General features: G+C 39.7%; 1 protein-coding gene across 1 annotated transcript in view; it reads left to right on the forward strand.

The window, feature by feature from the left end:
* Nucleotides 1–300: 300 nt before the first annotated feature.
* Nucleotides 301–14,022, forward strand: part of SVEP1 (sushi, von Willebrand factor type A, EGF and pentraxin domain containing 1) — a 216,669-nt gene continuing 202,947 nt past the window's right edge. Inside the window, exon 1 of the mRNA XM_004372179.2 lies at nt 301–1,125. Within this exon, the coding sequence (XP_004372236.1) occupies nt 595–1,125 (531 nt within the window). The 5' untranslated portion in view covers nt 301–594. The remainder of the gene's footprint in view (nt 1,126–14,022) is intronic.

The raw sequence follows: 14,022 nt of genomic DNA on the forward strand, positions 1-14,022 counted from the left end.
CTCTACAAAATGTTTCCAATTACTGTGGCACTCTTGGTATCTGAATTCATCTCCAGTGAATTCCTCTGCAGCTCCTGCCAGACATATGGGATCAATCAGGGCTTCGGCGCTGGTGCGCTTGCTGCGGGAATGTTGACAGCCTGACAGACGCGGGGCTCTGGTGTTCATGGAATCTCCGAGTCTTTTGGCTTGATCCCGAGCGGAGAATGAGAGGGGGAGGAGAGAGATAGAGGCAGAGATAGAGAAAGGAGAGAGGAGAGGCGAGAGGGAGAGACAAGAGAGAGGAGGCAGAAAGGGAGCGGAGGGAAGCGGGAGATTTTTCTTGACTGCCCCCTTTCCCTCAAACATTTTATAGGCTTCAGGGAGAGAGAGGAGGAGGAAGAGTAGAGAGAGAAGAAAAAAAGCCAAGAGCGAGAGGGGTAGAGAGAGCGCGCCGTTCTTTCCCAAGTCCCGAGCTGCTGGAGGAGTCTGGATTGTGTCCCCAGTGTCAGATGAAAGGGCTCTGAGGCTCGTAGCCGCTGCCCCCGCGCACGCCCATCCCTCTCTGCCCCGGCCGCTGCCTGAGCTCCAGGCGGCCGCTCCGTCTCCAGCGCAATGTGGCCGCGCCTGGCCTTTTGTTGCTGGGGTCTGGCGCTCGTTTCAAGCTGGACGACCTTTCAGCAGATGTCCCCGTCGCGCAATTTCAGCTTCCGCCTCTTCCCCGAGGCCGCGCCCGTGGGCCCAGGGCGGCTGCCCGCGCCGCCCGCGCCGGGCGAGGACGCGACGGAGAGCAAAGTGGAGCGGCTGGGCCAGGCGTTCCGGCGGCGCGTCCGGCGGCTGCGGGAGCTCAGTGAGCGCCTGGAGCTCGTCTTCCTGGTGGACGAGTCGTCCAGCGTGGGCCAAGCCAACTTCCTCAGCGAGCTCAAGTTCGTCCGCAAGCTGCTGTCCGACTTCCCCGTGGTGCCCACGGCCACGCGCGTGGCCATCGTGACCTTCTCGTCCAAGAACAACGTGGTGCCGCGCGTCGATTATATCTCCTCCCGCCGCGCGCATCAGCACAAGTGCGCGCTGCTCAGCCGCGAGATCCCCGCCATCACCTACCGCGGCGGCGGCACCTACACCAAAGGCGCCTTCCAGCAAGCCGCGGTAAGGCGCCCGTCCCTCCCAGGCCCTGGCTCGCACCTCAGGCCCTTTCCACCCACCACTGCCTGCCCCTCTCTAGCTCGGGGTTAAACCTTGGGCAAGGCATAATCTCCCCAAGCCAAGCGTCCCTATCTACAAAAACAGAGTCATACCTACCCGCCTATTGTTGTGGGGGTCCAATGGGATAATGGATTTTAAACGCTTAAATGTCAGAGTCCGTAAGTGGTCTGCTTTGAAGAACCTATTAGGAAGGGGTCCTTAAGACGCTATCCACATACATACTTGTAGCAACAAACCGTGTCCAAGCTGGAACAGGTGAGTTTGTTTTACGAAGTGTTTCTAAAGTATGACCTGAATATTTTCCTAATTCCTTTTTACATTATTTTATGCCTGCAGTAGAAGGAGCATGCCCTTCCTGTTTTTCCTCTGAGTTCTTAATAAACTTTTTCGCATTGGGAAGTCAGTTTTACATGATGGACTTTTTGAAAATTTAACTCTTTCTGATTGCAAAGTAATACCTATTCAGGAGAAGACCATTTGGAACATATCGAACTAACACAATAGGAAGCCAATAAACGACTGTGGAATGAATGAAACAGAAATGGGGGGCGGGGAACCCAACTCTATAATCCCATCGCCCTTAAAAAGCCACTGCTTACATGTTGTTGAACATTTGTCCCGTATGCATATCCCTGAATACTTTTAACCAGATTGGTATCTTGCTGTTTTGTAGTCTACGTTTTCATTTATTATATCGTGATTAAAATGTTCTACATTAGCTGCGTAGTATTCCGTTGTGTGCGAGTACAATAATTTATTTGACCAATCACCTATTGTTGGGTACTTAGGTTCTGTATTAACTAAGTTAGTGAGCACAAATATGTGTGGAATCCATTGATAACTTCCTAGGAAGAATTTCTATTAAAGTTTCTGCATTAAAGGATATGAACATTTGTAAACTTCTTGATACATATTGTCCAATTCTCTCTTAAAAAAACAAACAAGCATAAACAAACCTGTTGCTGTCCAGTCGATTGCAATTCATAGCAACCCTATAGAGGGTTAAATAAATTTACATTCCCCCAGCGGAGTATCAGAGCAGTAAGCTTGCCGCATGCTCACCAGTGTTATTTACTATTATTTTTAATTATCTTTGCCAATTTGATAGATGAATACCAGTTGCTATTGAGTGAACTCCAACTCATGACAACCCCATGTGTGTTAGAGTAGAACTGTGCTTCATAGGGTTTCCAGTGGCTGATTTTTCAGAAGTCGATTGTCAGATCTTTCTTCTGAAGCACCTCTGGATGGACTCAAACCTCCAACCTTTCGGTTAGCAGCCAAGCATGTTAACTGTTTGCACCACCCAGTAACTGTGATAGATGAATACAAGTATCTTTTTTACGATTTTCATTTTTTAAATTTTTTTGAGGATGAACATTTTCCAGTGTATCTACTGGGCATGTATGTTTTCCTTTGATGATTTGTTATTTTGCAATCAGGGTGCATTTTTTTTTCTTAATGATTTGCAAAAGCTCTTTACATAGTAAGTATGGTAACTGTTTTTTGCATATGCTGCAGATGTTTTTCCAGTTCACTGTCTTTTACTTCTGTTTATTGAAGTGTTGATAGATAGATGAATTTAATTTTTATGTACACAAATCTTTCAAACTTTCTCCTGAAGACTCTGTATTTGTTTATATCCTTAGAATGGCCTTCTCATTTCCAAGTCAGAGAAATAGTTTTCCATTTAACAATTTAAGCCATCTGGAACTTATTTTAGGTTAAAAGCTACGGCTGCTAACCAGAAAGGTTGGTAGTTCAAATCCACCAGCCACTCCTTGGAAACCCTATGGGGCAGTTCTACTCTGTCCTACAGGGTCGCTATGAGTCGGAATAGATTCAAAGGCAACAGGTTTGGTTTGGTTTGGAACTTATTTTGGTGTATGGTGTGATGAAGATGTCTAACTTTATTCTTTAACAAATAGTTAACCAGATGCCCCAATACCATTTGCTTAATAATCATCCATCCTTTTCCAATTTAATTGTATGTGCCTTTCGTTATGGGTATTTACTTTACTCCTGGCTTTCTTTTCCATTCTGTTATCTATTATTTTTGTTTTGCCAAAATGATTTAACTATTGTAACTTTACAATATATTCAAATATCTGGTAGTGTAAATTCTCTCTGTTTTCTCTTACCTATTCTTTCTTGATAATTCTTATACATTTATTGTTTAACATGAATTTTCTTTTCACATATTCCAAATGAAACCAGCCAAGATTTTTATTTCAATATAGAAAATATTGAATTAATTTGAGATTAATGTACATTTTTATAATAATAGGTCTTCCAACTCAAAACTATAGTGTATCCGTTTATACGAGTTCTTTTTATATCCTTCAGTAAAGTTGCAGATTTTTAGAAATTAAGTCCTCCATATATTTTTCAAATTTAGACTTAAATATATTCTGTTCAATATTATTGTCACTAATGGCATCTTTTGAAGTTAAATTCTAAACAATTATTTTGAGGTATAGAAATACTATTGGTTTTTTTAAATATGCCTTTTGTGACTGGATTCTTATCTAAGTATCTTTAAATCCTTTTTGTTTGTTTTTAAATATATTTTATTTTACCAGTAATAAAGTTTATTGTAGAAAATAAAATAATAAGAAAATTTTTTTTCCTGTAACTGCATTGTAACATTTTGGTGCATACCTTACTTGACTTTTTTCAGTTGTTTAGGTAATAGATGTGTTTTTGTACATTTACACATATCATGCATAAATAGTGTTTATCAAAAAGAGGATTATACATTCTCTTTTGTTGTCTCACTTTCTATTCCACTGTATTTTGCAGTCTTCTTTCCATGATAAGAAATATATTTCTACTTTATTATTTTGTCATGATCACTCAGTGTTCCACTGTAGAATGGGCATTTATTTCATCATGCAATCGACTATTAGTAAATACTTAAGCTATTCTAAACAACACGGTGTTGCTAAATCTTTGCCCTTATCTCTAATAATCTCCTTAATAAAAATTCTTGAAAGTAGCATTGTTAGATGAAAAAGTATGCATATTTTTTAAGGTCTTTGAACATGTGCCAGGTTAGTCTGCAGAAAACTGGTACCAACTTGCACTCCCATGTGCAGTGCCTGGGTCCATGCAGCTTGGCCAACACTGGCTGTTATTATTTGAACATTGCTTCCCAATTTGTTATTTGGAAAATGGAGTCCCATTTTAAATTGCATTTCATTACTAATAAGGCTGAATATTTTTATCATATTTTATTGGCCATACATAGGCCTTCTTTTTTGAGTAGTCATTCAAATATTTTAGAATTATTATTCATTTTTCATTTGGAGTGATTCTTTTCTTATTGATTTGCAAATGCTCTTTACATATTAATGATTTTAATCCTCAGCTTCGAAGTATGCAGCAGTTTTTTTTTTCCTTAGTGCTTCACTTGCCTTTTAATTTTGTTTATGGTGAGAGCATCTTCAATTTTCTTAATCTATTTTTCTTTTCACTTGTGCTTTTTTCCTCTGCTTATAAAGTTGTCAAGCCTTTTGCTTTTAAGAGATTAAATAACTAAGGTTCCTATCTGTTTATTGAAGCAATTGCATCTGTTCAGTTTTGCAAACCCATTTCTCTGTTGGGCCTGGCCTTCATTCCAAGTACTCTTGAGATCCCTATGACTGTCCTTATTCCTGATGCTACCGCCCATTCCATCAGAGAACAACTCTGCTGCCTCAGGGAAAGTCTTACCATATGCCAGCTCCATTGTTTGATTTGGCCAGGCTTGCCTGGGGCCTCTGCATACTGTTGATCCGAAACAGTGAATTGGGTAATGAGTCCAGTACATACTGCTCTCCTAGAGCCCTATTCCTGTCTTCAGCTTTCCCCTTCCAAGTACTACATTGTGTGCTGGAAAGTAGAATTACCAACAAAGTTCCCAGTGTCTTTCTTCAGTCTGGATCCATTTATAACCTAACAAGCAGAGATTTATCAAAAGTTTGTGTTAACTGAACTTCCCGTTGACTTTATTTTTCTTTCCTCATTTTGATTGGGCTATGAGAAGGTGCAGGAGAAGGTCAGCTGGACTCAGTCCCTGTCTAACCTGGTAACCTACATGTCTTTGTTTTAACTTTTCCAAACCTCTGATGAAATTCATAGGCATAATTAAAATATGATATTTAAAGAAAATGAATAGAAGATGACCAAGATTTAGAAATGACATTAGTGGGTGTTTGAATATGAATTTTTGCATAGAGATCAGGCAGGCATGTTTCATCACAAAATTGGTTTGAAAATGGTAGCTATGTAGTTTGTGTTTTGATATGAAACATACATTTCATCATGGAAATGAGATAGTTCATCACATTCCCATGTGTATATAGAATGGTAATGTTTCAACTGATTGTGATCTGGCATTTATGTGGAATTGAAAATCACAGGGAAATTTTGAGGTTATTAAATAGTTTCTCTGGAAAAATTAGTATTTCAAATCTTTTTCATTTGAAACTGAATACCTACACAACTATAAAACCAAAAACCAAACCCATTGCCAGGAAGTCGATTACAACTCATGGCACCCCCATGAGTTTCAGAGTAGAACTGTGCTCCATGTGGTTTTCAATGCATGTAATCTTATGGAAGTAGACTGCCAGGACTTTTTCCCATAGCGTCCCTGGGTAGATTTGAACTGCCAGCCTTTTGCGCCACCTAGGGACCATTGCTGACAGAACTATAAAACCAAAAAAGGACCAAACCCATTGCCATCAAGTGGATTCCGACTCACAGCGACCAAACCCAGGCTGGCAGATACATAAAACCACATAGATACACACATCCTGCAAGTGCATAACCCTGCCTCACAATTCAGACTGCTGACTCCTCTTATATAAAATACTGAGATGTAGAATTTCCTTTACCAACATGAATTTGCTGTTATCTTTCAGCATGTGTGATCGGCTAAACAAAAAGAGTAATCATATTGCTTCTTTTTTTGATTATTTGGTAGCTGGAATTGTACAACTTGGTGAGAGTATATGTATAGATATTCACTATTAGCATCTGTTATTTGAATGGACAGTTTTGCAGTGTAGACATTTTCTCTTCACACACCACCTCCTAGCACTTATCACAGAGTGCAAAGAATAAGCAATAAATTCTGTAGCTAGTACAGATCCTTTCAGAGACATAATCGATAGCATGGGAAAAAGATTTAGCACCTTGGACTTAATTACATAAAAACTTTTTCCGGAATTAACAGAAAGCTCTTCAGCTTTTCCTTTCCAGTAAATGATTGTCTCACAGTGATCTTTCTTCTGGGTTTTTCTCCCATCATGTATTTATCAATTACCTTTCCTAAGCTGCACATTTTGTGTTGACCCCATTACGAATGCAAGACTCTCTGTCTCCTAAGCATTTTTTTTTCGAAATAAAGATCATAGCCCCTCATTCCCACTTTGCTTTTGCTAAATATGTATCTGTTAAACAAACATAGCATGAAGCTTCCTTTGGAAAAGAACAAATTCTGCTTTCTTCATTGTTCCGGAGTTCCAGAAATATGATCCTCTGGTGGGGAATGTGCTGTCTCACCAAAAATATGAGCTTTAGATGGTCAGAAGAGTGGGAATAGATAGGCAGAAGCTCTTCCTAGCTTCAAGGAAAGACGCATCATCAGTTACGTGTCTACACTGATGCACAGTCATGCATTTCCCTCCAGAGTAATCTCTCTCAACCTCTTTGGAAGAAAATATCGGCATTTACTTTTTCTAATAAAACCTGAAGATGTGTGAGATGGTATTAGATTAAAACCCTGGCGGATAAAATTAGGACGATTTTCTTTTCCTTTTGTACAATAGACTGATATAATCTTTGTAGGTTTGGCAGCGGTCTTTCTGGTGGTGCAAGTGCTGAAGCAATAAGGAAAGTTTGAATTTGCCTTTCTTATAGGAATGGCGGGGGGAAGGGAGGGGCGCGACTCCAAAACCTGCGATGCGTTCATTTGTTCTAAGCTCAGAGCATTATTTTGATGTCCAGAATTGCTCTGTAGCAGAAACTAAGTTCTTTTTTGTTGCAGACTCAGGAAGTATTCTGTTTTTTTACGTTTCTTGACTTTTAACTGTTTAACTTCTTAAACTTTTAAACAATTCTCATATTGCCTTTAGTCTTCTATAGGAATCTCTTTTGGAATCCCATCAGAACTTTAGCAGTATAAATGGAATGAATGAATGAATGATTAATTAATGAATCAATGTTCAGTGCATAAAATAGATCCAGCTCTCATGTGTCTTTCCCAGACAAAAAGTGGCACTAAAATTCTTAATTTGAAAAGAGAGAGCAGATAATTCTCAAATGTTTTTATCAACTTTCTTCTTAATCTAGCACTTGCACATATTTTATTTATGAGTTTTGTTAATCTCAACATACAGACACTGTGGTCCCTAGTAAGAATGTACACCTCTATTGCTGTTGGCTGCTGACATTATGTCTGGTTGAAATGCATCTTGAGAGTGCTTGACAAAAGACTGAATGCTTAGAGAGAGGACAAATTCTGTTCTGTCTTACTTCACTGCCATTGTCAAAGGGTAAGAAAGCTCTCCCTAAATGTCCTAGTGATACAGTGTACTCGGAGGGGAATCTCTCTTGACAATGGTCATGAAGTAGAGTTATTAAATGTATTCATTCTTGAGTAGATTATACCTTTAATTTGTAAAGTGCTTTGTAATTTATAAGAGACTTCCATATTCTGATTGTTGTTTCAGTTTTATAGAAAAGGTGAGAGACACCTGGGTGGTGCATACAGTAAATGCGCTCAGTCGCTAACGAAAATATTGGAGGTTCATGTCCACCCAGAGGTGCCTTGGAAGAAAAGCCTGCTGATATGCTCCAAAAAATCAGCCACTGAAGACCGTATGGAGCAGTTCTACTCTGACACACATGAGGTCACCGTGAGTCAGAATCCACTCTGAGGCAACTGATTTTTAGCAGGAAAGGTTTGGTAACTAAACACTAATCACAAAGTTAAGTAAATGCCAAAACGAGTCAAATCTAGTCTTTTGACTTGTCATCTGATCTCCCCCAACACACGCACCACCACCCACTGTCCCTGCCTACTTTTTACGATATTACCTCTGTGTGTTGAGTTACATCAAAATCTAGGGAGAACTAGAGCATTCCATTTTCAGGGCTGTAAAAGCGTTGCATAAGCTGTAAAGCTAGACAGTCTAACCCAGAGAGAACATAAGGGATTTGGGCCATATTCAACCCACGGGTGCATTTTAAATGGCCCTCAATCTATTTTTTTAAATTTGAGCAGATATTTTAAAATCAGGAGAAAGCATGTTTAAAAAAATCTGTTTTTTGGGGGGGCTTACTCTTGAAAAACTAAAATACGTACAATTCTAGGTGTGCATTCTCTCAGGTCATCAGAGTCCCTGTCCTGGCATCTGTTGCAATTTCATGTTGTGGTCCTGGATTGCTGTTCCATGGTCCATGATGGTGTTGCCCCTTCTAGTTTGTCTTCTGAGCTTCTTTTTTTTTAACCCAGTAAATTAGTTAGGAGGAAGTTTGGCTGCGTGTAACAGAAAAATGTAACACTGGCTAAATTAAACATGATAAACATTTATTTCTCTCTCACATAAGTTAATTCTTTAATTGACAATCTAATATGGCAGCTTTATGATGTCATCACGAATCCAGAGTCCTTTCGTTCTGCTCTCTGTACCATCCCTTTCCGGTCACCTCATGATCTAAGATGGCTGTTGGAGTTCCTACCATCAGGGGATCATTCCAGGCCTCAGGAGGTAGAAATGGGCAAAGATAGTCACATTCCCTTTAAGGAGACTTTGTGGAGAGTCACATGATACTTCTATGTAGATTTCATTGGGGAAAAACTTGAGCTCATGCCCACCCTTAGTTTCATGGAGCTCTATTGCTGAGGAGGAAGGAGAAGATGAACGTTGAGGGGGCATCACGCAGCCTTTGCCATACTAGTGTGTCAGAGACACCATGTGTCTAACCAGAGAAACGACTGAAAATCCCAATTTCACCATTTCTTCCTGGCCTGGCCCAGCTCAAAATAGAAGAGTCAGGTCTTGCCTAACTAAAAAATACCTTATTCCTTGTTAGAGTCTACTTCCTTTGGTAAAAACTATCAAAGTTCCTGAGCAGCCATTTAAATTTTAGCAGCAGCAACTTCTTATGTTCATTTCCCAGAAGGCAGAAACTACTAAATAATATGGCATTCACTCACACATAACAGATTAAACTGAGAGTGACGGGGGAAATGATAGTTAAATTTGCCTACTACAACAGAAAATTTACGGATTATTGTTAATTTGGTAAATACAAATTAGTATTTCTTAGGAAAACATGGTTCTTCTTTGGCTTTTCTAGAGGAAGATGTCAGGTTAAGAGGTCTCTACATTAAAAAAGAACTTCCCGTTATGTACTGTGGCTGCCTTTCTCCTAGATTTTCAGACTGTTCTCCAGATGTCCCCAGGCTATATGAAGAATGGGTTTCTGGCACAGAGTCTGCTTACATATAGTAACCTGGTCTGGTTTGGAGGCCAAATTCAGATAGGACAAAACTCTGTGAGATTGTTGTATTCGTGAATGTTGTTAAAGTGCTTCGCAGGAAATGAATGATGGCAGTCTGTAAATGAAATCTGAAAAACGTTGTTGTTGTATGTGCTGTCGAGGTGATTCCAACTCATAGTGACCCTATAGGACAAAGTCTAACTGCCCCCTAGGGTTTCCAAGGAGCGCCTGCTGGATTCAAACTGCTGACCTTTTGGTTAGCAGCCTGAGCTCTTAACCACTGTGCTACCAGGGCTCTGAAAAAAAATTTAGTAGGTGCATTGCTTTATCAATGGTCATAAAAATTTTTAAGTATTAATCTTTTTTGCTATCTGTCCTTGTCATGGGGTCATTCAAGAAGTTGATGCTTTATTTATGTAAAGAGTTAAGCAATAAATTTTTTCAAATTCAGAGCATATGTATTTTTCATAGCAGCAGAAATGTGAAAGCTATAAACGTGAGGATAGATTCTAATGATTATAGTTGTTGAAATAGTGATAGCTAACTTGTTTCATGTGAATAGATGTAATTTGAAAGGAAAAACTAAGTTCCTACAAGGTTCATATAGAGAAATATTTTAAAGGAAAGTTCTTAGGAAGACTTATTACATGATTAAATCATTTATTAAGTAAGCTTAGTAATAAAAAGTTGGAAAACTCTTCCACCTGTAAGTTACTGCTAACGGAGCCCTGATGCTGCAGTGGTTAAAGTTACTGCTAGATTATATAAGATATATTTTGAGATACATGAATTCAACTCACTATTTTCTTAATTCCTGCCGAAACACTTCTAATAGTCTCAAATGTTTAGTGCCCATCCTACGGTACCTGGTTATAGACTATCTTGTTCACTAATGCAAAATGTAAGTTTTTTTTTAAATTTCAAAGATAGTGTTTAGAATGTATACCGTATGTGGCTAAAATACATACATTTCTATTTTTCTCAGATATGAACTCCCTCAAAGTTTCACTGTTTCCACCTATAAACTCCTGTGCATCTGTATTTAATCTTACTTAATCAAAGTAAGAGGGCCTTCCCTTGGCCAAGGTAGACCTTCTACCAAGCCTTTCCTCTTCTTTCTTGCATCTTAAAATCTTGCTGTTAATAGGCTCTTTTCTCTTACCGTAGCTCACTCTCAAAACAAGTCCATATACTTAAAAAATTGGTAGCATGTTTCCAGAGCAATATTGTAAATTATGAGTATGTTTCCAGAGCCTTGAAAGTATACATAAATCTTAAACTGCATAATTACAAATCAAGGAGTTTCTTATTAGAAAATAATCTGAGATACACACAAAGATCTCTGTAGAGGGATTTTCATCTCAACATTACTTGAAATAGGACAAGTGAGAAACAATATGGCTGTGATTTGGAAGGGCCCAATAAATCACACCTTTCTTCACCTCCTCTGAGTTCTAAATCTGCTGAGTTATAATGCAGGAGAGCGGGCAGATGGAGAATCAAACATCTCCCTTATCTCCTCATAACGAAGAACGTGGCTTAGGTGCTCAGCTTTCTAATACTGAATCTCCGAATTAGACAGACTTGCCTCCCCAGGCACAGGCAGTGCTGGGCAACTGAAGGCCACCCACTTGGAGCCTACCTCTGTGAAACTTAGACCAGCTCCCTTTGGGCAGCCAATGGCCAAAGAGAAAGGGAGGGGGAAAATATGAGGAGGCCTCTCCTCTTAAGGGGAGGAGTGAGAAATGGGGGCATAGGAAGGGCCACAAGGATAACTCTGATGGGTGACACTCCACATAAAAGCTAGAGGCAGCAACCACAGAGTTACAACTCAAGAAGAGTTTAATAAAATAACAACATATCCATATTGAAATGTATTATCAATAAAAAATTTTTTTTTTCAAATTTTTATTATGGTGAAATATATATAACAAAACATTTACTATTTCAACCATTTTTATGTGTAAAATTCAGTGACATGAATTATGTTTACCAGACTATTTAATGACATAGTAAATTGTCCAAATATCAAATGGGGGGTAAATCAGTATATAAAACTGTGTGTGTGTGTACCATCAATATATAAAACTGTATATAATTCCAACTTCATAAAATATATGTATTCAAAAAAAAAACAAAACTGGAAGAAAATTTCCAAAATCTTAACAGTCGTTATCTACAGGTAATATATTTACTTTTAAAAATATATGCATTTCTTCTGCATTGCAAAAATTAGTTAAAATGAACACATATTACTTTCTAGGAAGTGAAATGTCATTGTCTGTTGGGGCGAAGATGATTGAACACATACCTTTGGGGCATCCTGTAGGCATAGCCTGAAGTGGTTGGTCTCGAGTATAAGAACCCTTTTAAATCCTAGCTTTTATCCTAAATAGTCACAAGAACTTTGCATTCTACTCCACAGTATAGCTCTGTTTTAAAAAATAAAATAATGCTTTAGTTCATCATCATGAAATGGAAGTGAAGCAATTCCAGCCTTTGTGTGTGTGTGTGTGTGTGTGTGTGTGTGTGTGTGTGTGTGTGTGTGTGTGTTGAATGGCAAGTGCTGTCAGGTTCTGGTAATTGTGCTTGGTTGTGCTGCACAGTACTGGCCGTCTGCACCCCATTCCTCACTCCAGCTGGTCCTCTCCTCTCTCCTAATGTCACACTGGGTTTTGAGAATCCAGACTCACATATAACTTTACATACAGACAAAAGCAGTTTTCACTGCTCGGCAAGCTGTGTGGGTGCTTACTGAGGAGAGGAGTGCAGACACTGGGAGGTTGCTTGGTGCGGGGTGTTGAGGCTGCAGATGGTGGAGATAACTGCCTGCATCGCCTTGCTGAGAGGTCACGTGGCTTCCTTTGGCTTGTCACACACGGAGAGAGATGCGGACCGCTGCTCTGTCAGTCTCTTTTACTCTCACTGGTAAAGAACATTTTGAGGGAAGAAAGATGTTTTCTAACATTCTACTTTCATCACAAGTAAATGAAACAGGTACCTCAAGGGACCCACTTCCCAGAATTAATTCTCTAGCTCTCCAGCTTCCTTTTTTTTTTTAAATTGTGCTTTAAGTGAAAGCATACAATTCAAGTTAGTCTCTCATACAAACATATATGCACACTATTATGTGACCGTAGTTGCTTTCCCCACACTGTGACAGCACACTCCTCCTCTCCACCTCGGATTTCTCGTGTCCATTCAACTAGCTTCTGTCCTTTTCTGCCGTCTCATCTTGTTACCGCAGTAACGCGGATTGGAGCTGCCTGCTGCAATAGCCAATTCGGAGACGGGTGAGGTGAGCAGCAAGAGTTTTATTATATATTGATATATAGGAGACAGAGGGGAATAGATTCCTCCAAAAATCCGTCTTCCCTACTACAGATCGGCCGAAGGCTTTATAGGGATAGGATTATGGGCCTTAGAAGTTTGTGTTAGTTTCCCCTTGAGGTGGTCACGTCCCAGATGAGTTAATCTTCTACTGATATTCTTGGAGGTTATCTGGCGACATCCTGGTTTTCTTGTCTCAAGATGGGTGCTTTGTTCGGTTTTTCATTCCTACATCATTATCACTTGTTTTCCACCCTCCAAGGAGGAACACTGGTTAATCTTAAACTATTTGTAGAGACTGGAACGGGAGGGAAAAACAAGATCATGAGACAATGCAGGCGTTAGCAATGGGGAGTAATAACAGTGAGCTGGACCTATGCAGCCTCTTCCAATCTCACCTCCAGACGGGAGCTGCCCGTTTAGTCTCATATATCCGCTTGAGCTAAGAAGCACACTCTTCGCAAATATCATTTTATGTCTTATAGTCCAGTCTAATCTTTGTCTGAAGAGTTGGCTTCAGGAATGGGTTTAGTTGTGGGTCATGTCCGGGGGCCATGTCTTCTGGTGTCCCTCCAGTCTCAGTCAGACCATTAAGTCTGGTCTTTTTACTAGAATTTGAGTTCTGCACCCTACTTTTCTCCTGCTTTGTTAGGGACTCTCTGTTGTGTTCCCTGTCAGGGTGGGCATTGTCTGTAGCTGGGCACAATCTAGTCCTTCTGGTCTCAGGCTGATGAAGTCTCTGGTTTATGTGGCCTTTCTGTCTCTTGGGCTAATATTTTCCTTGTGTCTTTGGTGTTCTTTATTCTCCTTTGTGTTGAGGTCTCCTACTATTATTGTGGAGCTGTCTATCTCTCTTTTCAGTGCAGTTAGAGTCTTTTTAATGTATTTTGGAGCCCTATCCTTGGGTGTGTAAATACTTATTATGGTTATGTCCTCATGGTGTATTGACCCTTTAATCATTATATAGTGTCCTTCCTTATCCTTTGTGGTGGATTTTACTTTAAAGTCTATTTT

This window comes from Trichechus manatus, unplaced genomic scaffold, assembly GCF_000243295.1.
Source record: "Trichechus manatus latirostris isolate Lorelei unplaced genomic scaffold, TriManLat1.0 scaffold00016, whole genome shotgun sequence".
NCBI classification, from domain to species: Eukaryota; Metazoa; Chordata; class Mammalia; order Sirenia; family Trichechidae; genus Trichechus; species Trichechus manatus.